The sequence below is a fragment of the Pristiophorus japonicus genome, chromosome 5 (assembly GCF_044704955.1).
Source record: "Pristiophorus japonicus isolate sPriJap1 chromosome 5, sPriJap1.hap1, whole genome shotgun sequence".
In the NCBI taxonomy this organism is placed as follows: domain Eukaryota; kingdom Metazoa; phylum Chordata; class Chondrichthyes; family Pristiophoridae; genus Pristiophorus; species Pristiophorus japonicus.
In genome coordinates, this window is record NC_091981.1 from 102,224,870 (window position 1) to 102,247,793 (window position 22,924).

The window sequence follows — 22,924 nt, forward strand, 5'->3', positions numbered from 1 at the left end:
AACTATTAGATGTCTTATTAAGCCTGGTGCTGCTTTTTTTCTCTCTCTTTTTGTTAACCTCTTCAATAACACCAGAACGTTAACTTGAGCTTTGAACACTTAACATTTTGCATCCTTGTGGTGGGCAGCACATGAAATGTATTTAAAAGTGTACATCTTATATAAAAAATTTTAATTAACCAAGAAAGACTAAATTTAAAAAAAACATAACTATTTGCACAATTAAGGGAGACTCCAATTGAAATTAAGTTCTTGAGATGGCTAAATTTAGTACATAAAAGATGCAGTCTTCTTTTCAGCTGTTGGCAATGCTCTGCAATTTCTGCAGCATAAATATGCCAGTCACATCCACTAATACGGTAATTATTTTTAAGAGGAAATTTCTCATTTACAAGTTATAACAAGATATTGAAATTGTACGTGCAGAATTGCTTTATGTAACAAAGTCTCGTGCATACAAAAAAAATTCATTTCAGGTATAAAACAAAGAAGCATCTCAATAAAATGTATTTTATTATATAAAGGTTAGTCATAATGTTAGAGAGCAACAGTTAAAATTGTTTGTACATTCTGAATTCAACATTTACAGCAAAACTTGAGATTCCCAAATCAAATATGCTGAAAGTAAAATATTGCTAAATATTTTGAACCAATTTTCAATTTGCCAAAACAGTATTTATAAAAAAATACAAGCACAAAATTTAAAAATTCTTTTGCAAGAAAAAGTTCATCCCCTTTAAATTTTGAGATTAACAGGCCATATGGCATCATAATCATTTACTTCACCTTGTTGTGTTCAATTACTACAATCAACATACCAGTTTCCAAATTAATCATAACACAGTAATTTCATTAGTTACACAGCAGGCATTTAAATTATTAGCATAACAACAGTTTGCACACAATTAAACTTTATTTGAACCTTAAAATTTGCAGACTGGAACATTAGAACAAAATTCAATAAAGTGAAACTGACAAGACAGAAAACAGTGCTTACAGTTACTTCAAGACAAACTGGGGGAAGAGAGGAAAATCACCCTCATCCCTTTCCATTTTGAGTTTGTTTACAATTAATTAAATTTTAATGGCAAGTCTTGGAAGCAATGAAAATATACTGGTTACACATTCAGCAAAGATGTTATACAAAGGCAGTGTGAAGTCTCAAGCAGATAGAGTTCATAGTGCTGCACAAGCACAGAAAAATAGAAATAATGCATCAGTGAAATGATGAAAGATAATTACAATAATGAGGAAATAATTTAATTAAACACTTAGCTGCTTCTTGATTTTCACATCTGTGGCAAGAGGATAGATTATATTGTTAATAAGATGATGTTATCTTTTTGTGATACAATAAATTGGGAAACAGAAGTGCCATAGTAGTGGTGAGAACTCCCTCTCCTGGTTGAGGACAGACAAGCTTTGCAGGGCCTTTCATTCTAGTTTAAAAAAGATCCCTTTACGTGCAATAGAACATCACTGTAGGTAGATGGGTGCTGCAGGGGGTGGGGAGGGGCGGGGGGGAGAAAGAAATAGAAAATACAATTATGAAGTCTGTAGAAAACTACTGCCATCTAGTGTTTTCTTATAATATATAATACTTATCCTTATAAATGCTAGTGAACTCCATTATCAAAGTGATGCTTATTTAATGCATTTCAAATCTATTCAGAAAGAACAATAATGCACTTATCATATTTTAACAATAACTTTTCTGGAACTTATACAACATTTGCATCAAATTATTATTTTAAGCAATTTCTCTAAATTCACCAATTTCATATCAGTAGGGATTCCTCCCGACCGAATTTCTTTGCACATTTGATTGCTTCTAATAATTTTGAAAATTATTTCAGAACATGAAATTATGTTTGTACTTTTTTTTACATTAATAAATAATTGCACATATTATTTTACTAATGGAAAAATATGCCTTGAGGTCTAATGAGTAATTTTACCAGTTACTCAAATTTTATAGAAAAAGCCAGCAACCAGCATTTATATGAATATTTATTTTTTATTTTTATTTATATTTATTTATATTTATTTTTATGCAATATACATTTCTCTATACATTTTAGTACATAAAAAATGCTAAGATTTTTCAGTTCAAATACCAAAGGAACATTAAGAAGAAGTAGCTTTAATGTAAAAAGGTCAATTTCCACTTAGTGATGTAAACCATGTGTTACAGATAGAGTATTTCTTCATGAAGATATTTTTCAGGAATATTTGACAGGTGAAATATTCGCATTTAGTCACAGTGGGCAAAAGTGGTGCATTAAATCAATAAAATGCAGAAACAGTCCCAAAGCAGTTATTTTTACTCATTTGGTAAGTAATTCCATGGGAATTTTTTTTGACAGCTAACAACAGAAAGATATAAAAGTCTGTCTCCAAACCATAAAAACAGAGAAACTATTTTAAAACTACAGGATGAATCCTTGACAAGAATGCTTTTTATATAAATGATACTGGAATAAGGTACTTATGGTCTATTATACTAAGATTCAATTAAAATGTACTTACCCAAACCTTCTCAAATGTCGTACATCTCCATTAGGTACACTTTAGGCACCAAGCCAATAGTTCCCTTCATTTGTCCTATCCACCATCCAAGTGAATTATATTCCTAAAATAACAGAAATATACACATCAGTATGATGGTGAAGATTTAAACAATATAGCATTTTGCAGCGATTGCAAACTTAAATAAAGCTTTATATTGTATTAAACCAAGAAAAGTGACTCTAAAGATAGAAAACTTTTAAACAAAAGACACTGAACATTTAAAATAATGTAACTTGCCATTGCATGGCTTTGTTTGCAAACTATCCTGCATTATACAACACTTGAATATTTGATTCAATTCAAGGAAAAAAAACAATATAAATTTGTAAGACATTTAGTTTGAAATTCTATTGTAAGTATAAATGCTATAAAAAATAAAAATAAATCAGGATTTTAGAAATATAGCATTATTTTGTTGTATCCATTTGCAGAAAATGGTAGTGAAATTAAAAATGGCTATGGAATTTGATTATATTTGAAAACATGCTGAAAAGGCTCTATCATAGAAATAAAACCATGTGAACTATTTTATTTCTGTCATGGTTTTAGAGGCTATGTCATTTTATGCTCGATAACAAAAATGTCAGCAGATGTTTTAAATTGTTTTGTGTGCAACATCAACATTCGGTAAGAACAAACAATGACAGGACCAGAGTGCAGTCTCAGAACAAAGGGCTAGACTTTTCATTTCCTTCTGTTACCGCCCGTATCTCCGTGTTAATCGGGCGGTATGAACTTAGAGGTTTCAATACCGCCCGATTACCGCCGAGATCAAAAGCTGCTAGTTTCGTCTCTTTTTCCCCGCCGTTAGCAGCAGTGAGCGGTATTCATCCCTCGTGTAAGTCCGGCTTCTGTTGCAACGGCCGTACTGCGCATGCATATTTTTTTTGTCTATTCACAATTCATTCAATCAGAGCAATACACATACAATACCAACATACATTGGCAAAATGAATTAAAGTTTGCAGGGAAATTACATTGCAAATTTTAAAAAATCTAAAATTTGCTGGAAACTCATCACTCCTAGCAAATGATTTAAAAAAATTAATTTATTAATATAGAAAAAATACAATTTCCAAGAAATTAACTAAAGTGTTGGGGCAATTTATTTCTAAGTGTATTTTACGAACACTATAACCAGAAATAAACTGCATGGTATTTGACAGTAACACAGATTCTAAAAAATTTAAAATTAGATTGTAAACAGCTGTGGTGAACTGTACTTCATTCTATTGTGCAGAAAAACCTATTTTTTTTGATAAATTTGAAGTATGACAGAATGTTTATTTGGGTTTTATATTCAATTCCAAGTTGAATAATTCAAAAGATTAATATTACTTTTACAGTTGAATTCTATCCTCATTTTGAAATAACTTAATGTAACATTATTTAACAATCTGAATAACACACCGTTGTTAGATTTGGGGAAACCATATAGGTGCCATTTTATCTACAATGAGAAGTATATTCACTTAAAATGGTATGGACCTCTGTTGAAAAAGGAACCGAAATGATGAACAATTAGGACCATCTGGTTTTCTGCACATTACTTTGACAACAAATTCTCTCAGTGCCAATGTGAATGAAATAGTAATGAAGAACAGATCTCAGATTTCAAACTATCCAGGTTCAACTAATCAGAGTTGAAGAAAACTCAGCTTTATTTCATGCTTGACTGTTAATTTTAAAAATAATTTTACTCTTTCAAAAACAAATTAGTAAATTATCACAAACTAGTTACAACAGCAGCGAGTTTAATGAAGTGTAAAGAAAAAAAATCATGATATTGGATAGCTGAAATTTTCTAGCCTCTGGGGTTAAAACAAGAGTATGATATTTCATGTATTAACAAAAATGACTTCAGCGCATCATATTTGTCTTAAAATCCTCTTTGTTGTGAGATATTGTAAGTTATATTCACACTTTATAGAAAAAAATGTTGGAGAAATGCTTTTCTATTCAATAGAGCACATACATGTAATTCTATTAGATCTCTTTGGTCTTTTAGTGTTGCACTCATTTAAAAAATAAATAAATAAATTACCTGGCTGCGAGTTACCCAACAAATAATACTACTGATTTCCCTTTGTAGCTGGGAAAATAGATATGAAATGCTTAAAATTCCATCTAAAAACACTTGTAAAGGAAAACAAAAAATGTAAAGCTTCTGAAAATATTTCAGCTTTTATAAGTGTTATCATAGTAAAACTACAAAAATGAATTTTTGTAAGACCCTGTAACTATTAGTGCTAACTATACTTCCATCAAATTAAAATGAGATGCAAGTGTATATTTATTTCCAACAATTTGTTTCGTCTTATGAATCTAGTAACACAGAATCTGTCGACCATTACCGTCGTGATTTAATTCTTATCCCTCCTTTAACGCACACATATTAAAAAAAAGTTTTAATGAATACTAAAGAAATCTGAAGACACCATTGTTTTACTTAGAAGGGTTACAGACTTCAGAGGATTACGTTCTACCAGTGATAAACCAAGGGTGTAGGTAATTGTAAACTTCCAAAGGTTCTTACTCAACAGCCTCTCGCAGGCTAATTAGTGTGTTCTGACAGCCCTAAAGCAGGATATTCAGGCAGAATGAAGCATTGCAAATTACTCCATTCAACCTTATGCTTTATCATTACCATTCAAGGCATGAGCCCTAGGAGCAAAATAAATCCCAATTAAGCCAATTAAAATCTACATTTCAATTTTTTTTTTAAATGCATAACTGTACAAATATATCCTACTACACAGAATGTTACTCAGTCTATGATAATAGTTCTGTACCTCATTGTCTATTTTCTATGTTTAATAACATCGCTACACAGAAAGCATTTTTTAAACACATGTATAAATTCAGCTTTCTCACAAGGGATATAATCAGCCAAACCAGTTTGTTTTAAAATCAATCATAGTTTAAATTCTACAAATCAGGTTTAAAAATATTTCTGGACAGATGTCAGGTAATTTCTGCAGTATTGTGTTGAACCTTATATTGGTACATAAGCAAAGTAAACAACAATGTGAGATTTAAAAAAAATAAGTACAATTTTTAATAAGTGTAACACAAGAAATGTTATCTAAACAAAATCTAATTTATTTTGGTCCTAAAAGTATGATGAAAAGTGAGTATTTCACAGAAGTCCAAATTTCTACTGATTCCAATTGGTGAATTTGAATGAAAAATAATGCAAACTTTCCAACAGATATTCAGTGTTTACAGTATATGAAATTTCAAAAAATATGTTGTTCAGTTGCAAATGTACAGATCTGAATTTCAAAAAAGTGAACAATAATATTGTCAGATACAAAACAAAAAGCAGACCAAAAAAATCAATTCAATTAATTTGCAATTTCTGTATAGCTTGCTCTTTTCCTACAGGCAATGGAAATCTTAAAATGCAGGAAGATCTTTCTGAACTACTACTTGTGCAGGTGCTCTATTGCTATTGACTGGAGGCATCTCTACAGGTTCTTGAGGATGCTATTATTGGGTTCATTTTCAAGATTTTGTTTTGAAAATTGGAGTTGAGGGTGTGGAACAGGTCAAATCATCATGTTTCCTACACCTATGTAAAGCAAAAAATATTTATTGGTCTCTGCATAATGTTCTGTCAGAAGTGCACAGCCTGGGTCTGGTCTCCAGACAGCATGCAGCAACTCAGGTATGTGCAAGTCAGCCATCTGGTATTCCTCAATGCATAAAACCCTTGAGTTACTATAGAAAACGCACAGGCACAAATAACTGTACATGGAGGGAAACTATTTTCTAAAAAAACGAAGAAAATGAACAGCCTCTTAATACCCAGGAAACAATGTTAATTCTTTATACGTGATATGTCAGTTTATAGAAAAATAAAATGTTTTTCTATTAATCTGATATGTAAAATGAAATTATACAATTACCTCTGTTACTACTAGTAAAAGCTTTGTTGCCAACATCTGATCAGGCTTAGGTAATTACTACCACAAACCTGTTTAGACATGTAGTAATCTTAGAGATCCAGGGCTGCAGCACTGCTTCCAGTATGAATACACAAGTAAAATAATCTTAGAGAGAAGCAATAACTATGTAATGAACTAGATGTAGGATGAAAGGCATGCAATTTCTAGTGGAGTTCACCTCTTTTAGAAAAAAAATCACTACAAAACAAAAAAAAATGATTGTGGGTGAAGCATCTGGCTTTACAAAAAAAACAGATGTTTAATATATTGCTGTTAATAATTACACTATATATTTCAAATTGACACTTAAGTAACCCTAATATCATTTTTGTATAAATGGAGAAATAAAATAAAGTTAATTCAAATTCATATCTAAATGACATATTTTGCTCTTTGATTCACTGAACATAAAGAGGATATGACGTTTCAGACAAATGTCAGCGAAAACATGATGTTCTGTTATGCATGATGACAACTGAAAGTACAAAGTGATTCCTATAGCCAGTAGTATCTGTGCTTTAATGGTAGCTTGAAATTGATCTGTGACCACAAATACAAATACAAAATGAAATCCAATCTCTCGAACATGATGGGATACTATGGAAGTATTCTAATATCTCACTCCAGAAGCACAGGTTGTAAGCTGGTTTACAGAAACTTGTGGATGTGGGAGCCAATTCATACTTAAGCACTTAATGAATATTCAATTAATTCAAAATGTAAAACTTGGTGTGTGTGTTTAAAAAAAAACGTTTAAATGCAGGTGGTGTAAAAACAGTGAATGACAGCTGACAGCTAGTTTGTGTGATACAGTATCATGTTAACAGAGTGCAAATCAATCCAGCAACACCCAGCTTTTATAGTCTGACCCTTCACTGACAACAAGCATGCAAAAAGAGAATTAGGCTTTAACATTCCAGCATCTTTCTGGTTAGTATTATTTTATGACATGATTTAAAATAATTTTACATAACAATTAGAGATTAAATAATACAAAATGATACAGAATCTTATTAAAATATTCATAGTTTTTGTACTTCTAATAGCGAAGATGTTCTATGTTTAAATCTTTTTGATTAATAGTATCCTGAAAAGAAGATATTTGAAACTTGAACAGCATTTGCTGACACAAAGAACAGGTGACACTATATAAATTAAGGTCTCTTGAGTATTACTGTTATAAGTGATAGCCCATAGGTACAATACCATTTTTCACAACTGGTAACCTAATCAAGCATATGAGTGACGTTACAAGTGTGTCATGTTTGACATGAAGGTCAGTGGGGTTTTTTGGAGAGGGGGAGGAAAAGAAGAAATGGAAAATAAAAATACTAACATCCCTTCTACAATTCAAGTGCTGAAAAAAGTTAGCTCTCCCATTATATTTTAGCTTCTCCAAAATATTTTTCCTCAAATTTGGTGCCTTGAACTAGAGTGAATTCCAATGATGTGGTACGAAACACGTTGCCTTCATGGCATGACACATTGCTAAGTGTACACTGGGTCCCATAAGACTTTGCATTAGACTGTTAAAGGGTCAGTTTCTTTGTAAAAACAATTGGTAATCTAAAAATGAATGTAGTCATGCAACAGCAGTCAAATCATTGTCCAGTCACTCAATGATGTGGGAACCAGTTACATTCTATTTTCTATATATGTGACATACCATATTTTTCACTCATTCATGGGTATATTTTTCTCCATTTTCTCTTTTATGCTTGTGTCTACTTTCTTTGCTAAAATTAGCAAGAGGAAAGTTCAGCCCATGGTATTTGATACATTGCTCGTTAGTTCTGTGAATATTTTTAACCATTTGTGATGACTGTATTTGTGATGTTTAATATTACTGCAGAAATACATAAACTATTGCACCATTAAACAACTTTACATGCATTTCAACTGCTGCATTATAAAGTAGTAAATAGTCTAATAGATGGTACATATATTCCAGAGACCCAAATAATTCTTCATGTAACTGCAGTATAAGAAGTAATTCAAAGTTATTTCTTAAACTCTATTTTCACAGCAATGTGTTTAAATCTAATTCCGTGTTAATGTGTGAAATTGATCACAAATACTAACACCAGTATTGCTACAAAAATAAAATCTCCCAAAAAAAAGCCTTTGTAGCATTTTCCCTATTAATATAATAAATTAGCTGTTTCTGCAGAAACAAATTAAGGATACAATGCCTACAACATGCTCCAGATGGTAGAAAAGTAAACAGATTTAAGGGAACAAATAGAACAGCACAGAAATATAAACACAAAATATAACGGTACAGTTCAGTGATGTTATGCTACCCATTAATATAAACGAAACAGAATTAGTTCTTTACACAAATATTTAACTGAATGAATATTTCGATTATATATTTATTGCTTGATCACTATTATACATTTCCAATTTTTCAGTGAATTTCTTAGACAAAATAAGTCATTTCAAGCAAGGAGTAAATTCTATACCCTACTCATGTTAATATGTGCTACAACATAATAGTTTTTAATTCAGAGAATTTTTGATGAACTGTCATAAGCTAAATTTATAGTAAGAAAAAAGCAATGATGCATAAACCTAACACATTAACAATTATTATACTGTATTATATAATCTCCATTTTACTTAAAATGTTATTGAACTTCTCAAAGTTAATAGATAGATTTTTAACCAATAAGGGAATTAAGGGTTATGGGGAGCGGGCGGGTAAGTGGAGCTGAGTCCACGGCCAGATCAGCCATGATCTTGTTGAATGGCGGAGCAGGCTCGAGAGGTTAGGTGGCCTACTCCTGCTCCTAATTCTTATGTTCTTAAAAAAATTTTTTGGCCAAAGTTTCTGAAGAAATGCATTTTTTCATGGTTTTCAGTGATGTATAAAATTGTATCAACATTGTATCAACATAATTTAGATAGCAAACTGCATGGCTGAGAATGACAGTCGCTGAAAACAATCTCTGAATGACCTCTCTAATGTAAATGAAAAGGAACTTCCAAATGATTCGAGTTGGTACAAAATCTCTCTCTATATTACTGTTTTTGTACAGCAAAGCCGTCTCCAAAATTCGTGCAAATTCCTTCTTTTAATTCAAACACTGAAACCTTTATTTTCAATACTTTGCGTTTGTGGACAGATTTGTGTGCACCTTTGGAAGTGGCTTAGTGAATTGTAGTGAATGGTGAAATAGAACGGTTCCCTCCACAATGGTGATGAATGTGAAAAGAATGGCTTGGGCATGGTTTATGGAGCTGGTGTGGGGTGGTGCCAATCTGGCGCATCATGTGGCAGCCAGGTTGTACAGCGTCAAGTGAAGTAAATCTGGCCATGGTGAGGCCATCTCTGACCTCCTGGGCAGCAATGTGGTCAGGGATCAGTGCTAGGACCCCAACTATTTACAATCTATATTAATGACTTGGAAGAAGGGACCGAATGTAACGTAGGCAAGTGTGCTGACGGTACAAAGATGGGAGGAAAAGCAATGTGTGAGGAGAACACAAAAAATCTGAAAAGGACATAGACAAGCTAAGTGAGTGGGCAAAAATTTGGCAGATGGAGTATAATGTTGGAAAGTGTGAGGTCATGCACTTTGGCAGAAAAAAATCAAAACGCAAATTATTATTTAAATGGAGAAAGATTGCAAAGTGCTGCAGTACAGCGGGACCTGGGGGTACTTGTGCATGAAACACAAAAGGTTAGTATGCAGATACAGCAAGTGATCAGGAAGGCCAATGGAATCTTGGCCTTTATTGCAAAGGAGATGGAGTATAAAATCAGGGAAGTTTTGTTACAGTTATATAGGGTATTGGTGAGGCCACACCTAGAATACTGAGTGCAGTTTTGGTTTCCATATTTACAAAAGGATATACTTGCTTTGGAGGCAGTTCAGAGAAGGTTCACTAGGTTGATTCCAGAGATGAGGGGGTTGACCTATGAGGAAAGGTTGAGTAGGTTGGGCCTCTACTCATTGGAATTCAGAAGATTGAGAGGTGATCTTATCGAAACTTATAAGATTATGAAGGGGCTCGACAAGGTGGATGCAGAGAGAATGTCTCCACTGATGGGGGAGACTAGAACTAGGGGGCATAATCTTAGAATAAGGAGCCGCCCATTTAAAACTGAGATGAGGAGAAATTTCTTCTCTGAGGGTTGTAAATCTGTGGAATTCATTGACTCAGAGAGCTGTGGAAGCTGGGACATTGAATAAATTTAAGACAGAGATAGACAGTTTCTTAACTGATAAGAGAATAAGGGGTTATGGGAAGTGGACCTGAGTCCATGATTGGATCAGCCATGATCGTATAAAATGGCGGAGCAGCCTCGAGGGGCCGTAAGGCCTACTCCTGCTCCTATTTCTTATGTTCTTATGTGCATTCCAAGTTTCATATTTTAAAAATCTTTTTACTTTTACCTGAGTTGCATAAATAGAATTAGCCTTTTCTTATTTTGTCCTGATACTGATCATATGTTAATCTGTTTATTTCAAGTCACCATTATTGGTCTGTTTTATTGAATAAAGATGGGGATTTTAGTGCAGGGTATTTAGAACTTTACAATGAAAATGTGGTCAGAGGATCAAACTTCATTCAGATAGAAGTGCCAGTTATGATTTTGCTACTTTTCCACTTTAAGGGTAAGTCTGTTCAATTGCTTTATTTGGTCCATTCTTGCACAGAATACCCCAGCATCAGCCGGTGCACAAATGAATTGAGGACATGGTGTGGATTTTACCCAGTTCTAACTACCGTGAACCTTGGATCACACTGGTTTTGGAAAAAGTCATTGTATATCTCTCAATTCACTCAAAGCAAAGTCAAATCTTTATTAGCTCTCAATCATTGCTAAAAATACTTTTACATGTTGATCTTCCAATACATTTTTGAAACCCAATGTTGAAACCTTAAAAAACACTCAATTTCAGTTGAACAATATGCTGCAAGTTTACAATTCTAGGCCCATTGGATGCAAAAAAAATGCAAGTTTCTATCAATTTCTATTACTTCAGTGTAGTACTGAGGAAATGTTGCATCGTCAAAGGTGCTGTCATTTAGATAAGACATCAAACCAAGATCCCATTTGCCTGCTAAAAGACCTCACAGCACTATTCAAAGAACAGCAAGAAGTTCTCTGAGTGTCCAGGTCAGCATTCCTCCCTCAACCAAGACAACCAAAAATGGATTATCTGGTTATACATTCATTCATTTACTAGTTGTAAAATTTTGCTAAGCACAAACTGGCTGCTGTGTTTGTCTACATAATGATAGCGACTGCATTTATAAAGTAATTCTTTGGTTGTAAAACACTTGAGGACATCTTGAACATGTGATATGCAAGTTATTTTTCTCCATTTAACTGTTTAATCCCGCTTGTTCTCTTCCCTAAATACCGAAACCTCAATATACTAACTTCCTTTGAGAAACATTATCCAAAGGAAAATTTCTTAATAGGATTTTGTGGGTGGTCAAACAGATCTCAATATTAGCCAATTCATTTACTGAAGATGATTTTGCCATGTCAACCCACTGGTATGAAATTTCATAGCATATGAATTGAAGTATTAACTGTGAAGGAAATTTCATAATCAGTGTTGATTACTTAATATTGCATCACAAATTTCATAATCTAAGTTGATTGCTTAATAGCACATCATAGTCATTTCTATACAACTATCAACAGTAATTTATGACTTACAAAAAGCTGAGTAAAGACTTAGTCAGTCTTTTAGCACTGCCTAGAGATAAAAGTAAACCCAAAAAAGGAAAATTAAAAGTCATCTTTGTAAAGCCATATAAAGTAGGATATTTTACCATTTGAAAAGTATAAATAGCTTCATGTTGCAAATAGCAAGAGTTAAACATATAAGCCAATAAAGTTGTCATTCTTAGACACAAATTTCAACCCTTTGCACAGAAACATACCAAAAGCTAAAAGGCAAATTTGGAGATTTGCAGGACAAGAGTGCCTCAATTACTCCCCCCCCGCCCTCCTCATCTAAACTATTTTAATGCTTACTTACAGGTTACGAGAGAGTTATTTTCAAATTACCATCAGTTCAATATACCCTACAGTACTTCAGCAAAGTATAATACTTAGGCTGCATTTGAACAGTTGTATATCAGAGGCATAATATATACATTACGGTATATTATTGGTGTAAATATATTTATTACAGTAGGAAACATCAATCAGCTTGCAAGATAGCTTTCTCGAGCAAAATATTCAGTTCACCAATATGTGTGTCGGTGGAAACATTTATAATGGACTATATTAAAACAAAGTGATTCAGTGCTTTTAAATCTGATTTATTATTTGCACAGAAAGCTTGAGTCTGGATAGCCAATCATTTCATGTATACAGGATGACACAAGCTTATAGCATTCACATATGTTTTTCATTATGGAATATCTTGATAATTACCCAGTCTACTTTATAAAATAGCAGATTATAATGACAATCGCTTAAAAGGTAGTACACCAGCAACAGCTGTTTACTGATGGTATTTTGATGAATCAACTGAAAAATTTAAATGATATATTTCTGAACATGGTTTAAAAATGTTTCTTTAGTTTTTGCAGAGTTAACAGCAGTTAGATATATTGACGGAAAGGATCATAGGTTAAAATGCAAAAATGCACAGAAACATAAAAGCAATAAGTACATCAATCGGAGGCTGATTGGTAATTGGTGTTTGATAATCGAGAGAGAATAAAAGGGCCATATTTATAAATCTAACAACTATATTGCAACTAACTAGTTTTTGCTAAAATTATAGAATTAACAACAAAGACCCTAGCCAATAGTAAAAACATGACAACACATTTTAAAATATACCTATGAGGTGCATAGTTTGACAACGAAAGGTTGTTAAAAAATAAATGTCAATCAAATAATGATCATGTAGAAATATCACCTATTCAGTTCATGTAACTTTCAGATTGTAAAACTATCTAAACATTGGAGAAAATGGACTGATAAAGTTCAATTATTACAATTATGCTAACTGGCGAGAGATTCTAAAATGTTCAGAAAGAGAGCTTATAAAACGAATCAATAATATTTTGAAGTAATTTTATCATTTTCATCTACTGACATCTAGTAGTAATATATTGCAGTACTGAAAAGAAAGGAAAAAGCTAAGAAAAAAATCCTTCAAAGTTTATTTTGAAATTAAGGATAATTTTCAACATATTGAAAAGCTTCTTCAAATTAGAAAATAATGGCAATTCAGAGGAATGTACTACAGAGTACTGCGATAATTAGAAAATACAGAATTCAAAATAGTTAATGTAAAGAATTTTTAAAATTGTACTTTACCTACTGAAAAAATATTGAAAATAATCTTATTTTAACCAGCCTTTCACTCAGCAGAATTTACCTTCAAAATCCATCTGGAGATTACTTTTAATCATAGTGGATATGTTAAAACAAAAGTTATGTTTATTCTGTGTGCTTCCAGCTAGATCGGGCATGTAAGTAATGCACAACTGAGTAAGCAACCAGAACAGACTTGCAATAATGATGCAGAGTGACTCACTAACTAGCCAAATAGCCAGTTAACTAGTGTATAAAGTGCAGAGTCATAACATTCAGTTATAAAATACACTATTTGTTACACACAACTGAAGATTTGACATATAAAAACCCATCACCATGTTTAAGAATCTTCAAAATAGCTACTGAGAGATATAAAAATGTAGGTTGATATTTTGTTTGGGGGGCGGGGGTCAGCGGACACAATCAGTGGCGGATCGGTTGTGAAAGTGTTTTTTTCCCCTACAGTGGGTCAGGATGCAACTGTGAACCCGTTGCCACGCGCCTTTCCCAATGTTGGGTCTGTCAGCGCTGAGCAGGCCTGACATGCAGCGACGAGGGACCCAATTCAGGTAATTAGTGGCTTGTTTAGAGCCACTTAAGAATGATTTTCAGCTTATCTTTTGCATTTGACAGCTCGCCCACAGGGTCCACACTGGTCGTGGTCCACACCTGTCAAACTGAGGCAAGAGTTCAGTGGCCATTGAATCAGCTGTTGAGGTGACAACTTCAAATGTACAGTAAGAGCTTCACCTTACAGAGATATCTTCCCTCAGCCACAAGCTCTTCCTCACTACATTTCCACAACAGATTCAGAATGCTGTAAATCTTTACGTAAGTCTCCATCCAGTCTGTCCATGTTACCTCCCTCACCATTGACAGATCGCTTGTCATCTCTACTTAACTTGCCATCTATTCCATCAGCATGGGTGCCCTTTATACGCTCTTACTTTGGTCCTCAGAATCCCACCACAATCAGCCCCAACACCAGCATCAGCAGGCACACCAGCAGCACCAACCTTCTCTGCAATCATCTGATGCTGCACAGGACACAGGGTATCAGCATCTGACCACACTGCTGCCCGGGAGGCCAGGGATGGCCTCACCATGGCCAGATTTACTTGATTTGACGCTTCATACCAACACCATAAAGCATCCTTACAATGCCTAAGCCATTTCTTTCACACTCATTACCATTGCGGGGGGAACCGTTATGTCTCACCATTCAATGCAACTCACTAAGCCACTTCCAAAGATGCACACAAATCTGTCCAAGAACGCAAAGTGTTAAAAATAAAGGTTTCAATGTTTCACACCACATTAGCAGAAACTTTACATGAACATTGCATAACACACCAAGTGCCTACCCTTGTGTGTTATTAGTTGGTGTGATTGCACTATGATGAGGGTGAGCGTGAGGTGTAGCTAGTGAGATGGGGATGTGATAATGTAGATAGAGAGGGAGGGATGGGTGGAGGTACAAGCTAAGTTGGTGTGAGTAAGGATGTACAGGAGTAGCGTAGGGAAGACAAAGTGATAGGAATGTGATGAGAGGTACAGCAAGATGAGGTTGAGTGTGGCTTTGTACTAATGTTTCGTGATTTACTAAGATCATTGAAATGTTTGCAGCACTGCACCCAGGTCCTCTTGACGACATCCCTGCTTTTGCCATCCATTGCAATGTGCAACCAGGCTGTGTTGATCACCTGGGGAAGTCTTTTCTGCCCATGGGAAGGGAAGAAGACCTCCCAGCGGGCTAGCACTCCATCCATAAGCATTTGGAGGGAGTAATGGGAGAGTCTGGATGCAGCGTTGTACAGTCTTTGTGCAGTCATTGTCACTGTTTGCAGCACCTCAATGCTGTAGAATATTGACAGCACAAATGTAAAAATAAATTTGGATATGGTCCCTTTAAGGAAACTGGCTGATGACATGTGTAAGAGGAAAAATAGATTTGGCATTAGGGTTATACACAAAATGTTTTAAGTTAGTTAGCCAGAAAAGGTATATAGCTGAAATCTATGGCATTCAAAGTAAAGGTACAATTCAGACACGCATATCACCAGTACTCCATAAACCTCACTGTGTCTCAACGGTTTATTAGCATATTAGAATGTTATCTTATCTCTTTTGTCTTGACCAGATAGAGTTTTTCCATTGTCATTTTAGACCCTTTGCTCTGTTTATTTGCCCCTCTGGGTTTCCTGTGATGGGACCTCCTGTAATTAATCATTCTGATATGTTATTTCTTTTACACACCCTTATAAAAGTGACCATTACAAAGGCCTATGTGTGAGGTGCATTCCTAACCCTGTAATTATAACAGAGCTCAATAGCTCCAATTAACCAACCCGAGCCGAAGCCGCCAGGTAAGCACATTCTAACAAGAAGAGGTCACCCTAGAGAAAGCCTGAAACTGCCTTAAGACACTGGTCTGTCAATCCAAGGTATTACTGATAAGGTAACCAATCAGAAGTTGTGGGAGGTTGTATTGGGGACGTAACGGGATCTTTGAAATTGTATATAAAAAATGTATGAATTTGCTGTTCGCAGAGCATTTCTACTCACAGGTGGCTGTGTTGAGAAATTGCTCCTGGACCGTTCGTGATTAAAGATCATTGAACCTTGCCTTCCGTCTCCGTCTATTAACTTCGAGGGTTGCTACATGGATTGGGACAAGTGATGACCCCTTATATCAGGGGATCTGCTTGTGGAAAGAGAAGCCTTTCTGCTATCCCCCTACAACATGTCATCAAATGACATCACCAGAACTGCTTCCTCTAATTGGCCGGGAAACGTGCTGGGCGGGCTTAACAAGCCCAATCAAGGGAAAACCATTTTACAGAGCAGGATGGAGCCAGCAGCAGAATCAGGACCCGCCACCGCGTTACCTGCCATGGACTTGCTGACATCAGCAAAATCATAGCGGGAGAAATTGTTTACCTGATATGCGGTGCCTACCCTTCCTCTACAGGTACACACCCTAGTCCAGAATGTTCGACATAAATTGGCACATCCAAGGTTTGGGGATTCCCAAATGTGCGCAGTTAACCAGTTAAAAAATACAGCTTACCAGTATGGAGCATTGGTAAGTGTAGGGTCTCTTATATTCTTAGCAGTTGGCGAAGCTCAAATCCAGTGGTAGTATCCAGGCAAACTTTATTGGCTCAGTTACATCTTGCAGTTACTAAGAATAAAGCGCACTCTACTGCGTGTTACATCTTCAGTTATTGTCGTGAATGTGGGATTTTCCCATTCCCTGATTGGCACCACATCATGCCCCTTCCTCCTGCTGTTCACTGTTTTGCAGCATGTTCCTGTTATCTGGTCGGAACAGCACTTAACCTGTGCTTTGGCCCCAACCACACTGCAACCTTTTCCATTGTTAGTGAGAATGTACACAGCACACAGTTACTCTATAATTATAAATTAATCAGCTCCCAGTTAATCAGGTCCCACAATAGTTAATCAGGTCCCACAGTAAGCTTCCATCTGTTTGCTTCCAACATTGGATAGTCAAGGGGCTATGGGGGAGAAGAACACAATCACAATCATTAAGGAGGTGGTACTCAGTGAGATAATGGGACTAAAGGCAGATAAATCCCCTGGACCTGATGGCTTGCATCCTAGGGTCTTGAGAAGTAGCGGCAGGGATTGTGGATGCATTAGTTGTAATTTATCAAAATTCCCTGGATTCTGGGGAGCTCCCAGCAGATTGGAAAACTGCAACTGTAATGCCCCTATTTAAAAAAAGAAGGTAGACAAAAAGCAGGAAACTATAGACCAGTTAGCCTAACATGTGTGCTTGGGAAAATGTTGGAGTCCATTATTAAAGAAGCGGTAGCAGAACATTTGGAAAAGCAAAATTCGATCAGGCAGAGTCAGCATGGATTTATGAAGGGGAAGTCATGTTTGACAAATTTGCTGGTGTTCTTTGAGGATATAACGAACAGGGTAGATAAAGGGGAACCAGTGGATGTGGTGTATTTGGACTTCCAGAAGGCATTTGACAAGGTGCCACATAAAAGGTTACTGCACAAGATAAAAGTTCACGGATTTGAGGGTAATATATTAGCATGGATAGAGGATTGGCTAATTAACAGAAAAAAGAGTCGGGATAAATGGTTCATTCTCGGGTTGGCAAGCTAACTAGCAGGGTGCCGCAGGGATCAGTGCTGGGACCCCAACTATTTACAATTTATATTAACGACTTGGAAGAAGGGGCTGGGTGTAACGTAGTCAAGTTTGCTGACGATACAAAGATGGGAGGAAAAGCAATGTGTGAGGAGGACACAAAAAAATCTGCAAAGGGACATAGACAAGTTAAGTGAGTGGGCAAAAATTTGGCAGATGGAGTATAATGTTGGAAAGTGTGAGGTCATGCACTTTGGCAGAAAAAAAATCAAAGAGCAAGTTATTATTTAAATGAAGAAAGATTGCAAAGTGCCGCAGTACAGCGGGACCTGGGGGTACTTGTGCATGAAACGCAAAAGGATAATATGCAGGTACAGCAAGTAATCAGGAAGGCCAATGGTATCTTGGCCTTTATTGCAAAGGGGATGGAATATAAAAGCAGGGAAGTCTTGCTACAGCTATACAAGGTTTTGGTGAGGCCACACCTGGAATACTGCATGCAGTTTTGTTTTCCATATTTATGAAAGGATAGACTTGCTTTGGAGGCAGTTCAGAGAAGGTTCACTAGGTTGATTCCGGGGATGACTTATGAGGAAAGGTTGAGTAGTTTGGGCCTCTACTCATTGGAGTTCAGAAGAATGAGGTGATCTTATCGAAACATATATGATTATGAAGTGGCTTGACAAGGTGGATGCAGAGAGGATGTTTCCGCTGATGGGGGAGACTAGAACTAGAGGACATGATCTTAGAATAAGGGCCCGCCCATTTAAAACAGTGATGAGGAGAAATTTCTTCTCTCAGAGGGTTGTAAATCTGTGGAATTCACTGCCTCAGAGAGCTGTGGAAGCTGGGACATTGAATAAATTTAAGACAAAAATAGACAGTTTCTTAAACGATAAGGATATAAGGGGTTATGGCGAGCGGGCGGGCAAGTGGAGCTGAGTCCATGATCAGATCAGCTATGATTATTGAATGGCGGAGCAGGCTCGAGGGGCCGTATGGCCTACTCCCGGTCCTATTTCTTATGTTCTTATGTTTGTCAAGCTAGGATCACCCTACTCCTTGAGGCACTGACTTTCAGAATTATGTGACGCCGAGTTGGAAGAATCCCTGCCCTTAGTGACACATATACTCCTCCAGTTTCTTTTACTGAGCCAGGTTGCCTGGCCAATCAACTGTACCCTAAAATATTGCAGATCTGTCTTGCTCAGATATTTAATTAATGAGCCTGCTACTGAAAATTGACTTGGTTCTGAATGTCGATTACCTTGATGCTATTTAAAGAAAGACTTGCATTTATAAAGTACCTTTCATGACCACTAGATGTCCCAAAGTGCTTTACAGCCAATGAAGTACTTTTTGAAGTCTAGTCACTGTTGTAATGTAGGAAACAGCCAAATTGTGCACAGCAATCTCCCACAAAGAGCACTGTGGTAATGATGAGATAATCTGTTTTAGTGATATTGAATGAGTGATAAATATTGGCTGGAATACTGGGGATAGCTCCCCTGTTGGCAGAGGTTCTTTTACGTCCACCTAAGAGACAAGGCCTCGGTTTCACATCTCATCCAAAAGAGGGCACCTTTGACAGTGCAGCACTCCCTCAGTACTGTATTGGCGTGTCAGCCTAGATTTTTGTGCCCAAGTCCCTGGAGTGGGACTCAAACCCACAACCTCTGACTCAGAGGCGAGGGTGCTACCAACTGAGCAATGGCTGACACAGCTAAATCACAAATAGACCTAGCTTACCGAGGGAAAGGTTGTGTCTGACCACTGTGCAATCATCAGTGAACATCCCCACTTCTGACCTTATGATGGAGGGAAGGACATTGTTGAAGCAGCTGAAGATGGTTGATTCTAGGACATTACCCTGAGGAACTCCTGCAGCGATGTCCTGGGGCTGGGTTGATTGACCTCCAACAACCACAACCATCTTCCTTTGTGCTAGGGATGACTCCAACCAGTGGAGAGTTTTCTCCCGATTCTCATTGACTTCAATTTTACTAGCACTCCTTGATGCCACACTCAGTCAAATGCTGATTGATGTCAAGGGCAGTCACTCTCACCTCACTTCTGGAATTCAGCTCTTTTGTCCATGTTTGGACCAAGGCTGTAATGAGGTTTGGAGCCGAATGGTCCTGGCAGAACTCAAGCTGACATTGGTGAGCAGGTTATTGGTGAGTAAGTGCCGCTTAATAACACTGTCGACAACACCTTCCATCACTTCGCTGATGATCGAGAGTAGACTGATGAGGCGGTAATTGCCCAGATTGGATTTGTCCTGCTTTTTGTGGAAAGAACATACCTGGGCAGTTTTCCACATTGTCAGATAGATGCCAGTGTTGTAGCTGTACTGGAACAGCTTGGCTAGAGGCACGGCTAGTTCTGGAGCACAATCTTCAGCACAACAGCCGGGATGTTGTTAGGTCCTGTAGCCTTTGTTGTATCCAGTGCGCTCAGCCTTTTCTTGATATCACGTGGAGTGAATCAAATTGGTTGAAGACTGGCTTCTGTGATGGGGACCATAGGAGGAGGCCGAAATGGATCATCCACTCAGCACTTCTGGCTGAAGATGGTTGGAAATGCTTCAGTCTTGTCTTTTGCACTTGTATGCTGGACTCCACCATCATTGAGGATGTGGATATTCATGGAGCCTCCTCCTCCTGTTAATTATTTAATTGTCCACCACGACTGGATGTGGCAGGACTATAGAGGTTTGATCTGATCCATTGATTGTGGGATCACTGAGCTCTGTTTATAGCATGCTGCTTCTGCTCTTTAGCATGTATGTAGTCCTGTGTTGCAGCTTCCCCAGGTTGGCACTTCATTTTTAGGCAGGCCTGGTGCTGCTCTGCTGGCATTCTCTTCTGCACTCATTGAACCAGAGTTGTCCCTTGGCTTGATGGTAACTGTAGAGTGAGAGATATTCTGGACTATGAGGTTATAGATTGTGGTGGAATACAATTCTGCTGCTGCTGATGGCCCACAATACCTCATGGATGCCTAGTTTTGAGCTGCTACATCTGTTCTGAATCTATCCCATTTGGTACATTGGTAATGGCACAGAACACGATGGGGGGGGGGGGGGGGGTGTCTTCAGTGTGAAGATGGGACTTCATCTGCACAAGGACAGTGCGGTAATCACTGCTACCAATGTTGTCATGGAAAGATGCACCTGCAATAGGTAGATTGGTGAGGACGAGTTCAAGTAGGTTTTTCCCTTGTGTTGGTTCTCTCGGCACCTGCTGCAGGCCCAGTCTGGCAGCTATTTCATTCAGAGCTCTGCCAGCTTGGTCAATAGTGGTGCTACCGAGCCACTCTTGGTGATGGGCATTGAAGTCCCCCACCCAGAATCTATTCTGTGCCCTTGCTACCCTCAGTGCCTCTTCCAAGTGGTGTTCAACATTGAGGAGTACTGATTCATTAGCTGAGGGAGGGCGGTAGGTGGTAATCAGCAGGAGATTTCCTTGAGCATGCTTGACCTGAAGCCAAGAGACTTCATGGGGCTGGAGTCAATGTTGAAGGCTCCCAGGCCACTCCATCCCGACTGTATACCACTGTGCCGCCACCTCAGGTGGGTCTGTCCTGCCAGTGGGAAAAGGTATATACAGATATGGTGATGGAGGAGTCTGGGACATTCGCGGAAAGGTACGATTCTGTGAGTATGACTATGTCAGCTGTTGCTTGACTCATTTGTAGGACAACTCTCCCAGCTTTGGCACAAGAGGGCAGTTAAGAGTTAACCACATTTCTGTGGATCTGGAGTCACATATAGGCCAGACCATGTAAGGACAGCAAATTTCCTTCCCTAAAGATCATTAGCGAACCAGATGGGTTTTTATGACAATCCTGTAGTTTCATGGTCACCCTTACTGATACTAACTTTTTATTCCAGATTTATTTAATTAATTGAATTTAAATTCCCCAGCTCCCGTGGTGAGATTTGAACTTGCATGTCCGGATTATTAATCCGTAATTTAACCACTATTGGTAGAAGGATTATCGGGGAGTTGAGGTGAATTTTTTTTACCCAGAGGGTAGTGGTGATCTGGAACTCAGTGCCTGAAAAGTTAGTAGAGACAGAAATCCTCATCACATTTTAAAAGTATTTGGATATGCACTTAAAGTGCCGTGACCTACGAGGCTATGGACTAAGCGCTTGAGAGTGGGATTAGACTAGATAGCTCTTTTTGGGCCGGCACAGACATGAAGGGCCGAATGGTCTCCTTCTGTGCCATAAACTTCTATTATTCTTTGATTCTATCTCCTCCTCAACCTCTTAAAGAATGATAGTCTCTAGTTGGTTATAAGGTAACTGACATGGTTTTGAACGTCACTAGGCGAACAGCAGGTGCCAGGAGCTTAATGGTTGGCATGGTGGGCAGCACAACTCACTAAAAATGTGCAAACTCACTGCCACCAACAGAATCCAAGTTATGCCTTCCAGCAGAAGTCACCTCAAGTCTAAGGGTTTCATTATTAGCTATATTATAGATATCCGCCTTCATATGTCAGCATATAACAGGCCAGCCACTTTGATGCTCTAATTGCCAAGATCCAATGCCATATATTAGGCTCACCCGTCATCAAGTGCTTAACCCCAGTCCTCATATGAATGGCCTTGGCAAAGAAATCTGTCCATTGTGAGATCCAGCCCTAACTCAGGGTACTCAGTAACAACGTTCTCCCTACTTGCAACCTTTTCCGCTTTTCCCCACAAGTCTATCTCACAGTTTTGGATTGGTCTTGCATATCTTCCTTCTATTGCATATCTTCCTTCTATTACATATCTATGAACTCTTAAACCATGAACAACAACAATTGGACACGTCTTATACAGCACATGCTTGAGAATATGGGGCTCAATTTTCCCCAAAGCATTTTTTTGGCATACTCGCACAATTTTTGGGGGTCGAAGTACGCCCCCCCAAAAATTCTAAGTTTCCCTGTTGGATTTCTTCATTTT

The 22,924-nt window shown here is 37.2% G+C and overlaps 1 protein-coding gene across 2 annotated transcripts in view; it reads right to left on the reverse strand.

Moving 5' to 3' along the window:
• Positions 1–529: 529 nt before the first annotated feature.
• The window catches only part of skap2 (src kinase associated phosphoprotein 2), a 389,104-nt gene continuing 366,709 nt past the window's right edge, over positions 530–22,924 (reverse strand). For both annotated transcript variants that reach the window (XM_070880818.1, XM_070880817.1), the window contains exons 12-13: positions 2,530–2,632; positions 530–1,496 (exon numbers count right to left, since the gene is read on the reverse strand). In XM_070880818.1, coding sequence (XP_070736919.1) covers positions 2,540–2,632 — 93 coding nt within the window. In that variant the 3' untranslated portion in view covers positions 530–1,496; positions 2,530–2,539. The remainder of the gene's footprint in view (positions 1,497–2,529; positions 2,633–22,924) is intronic.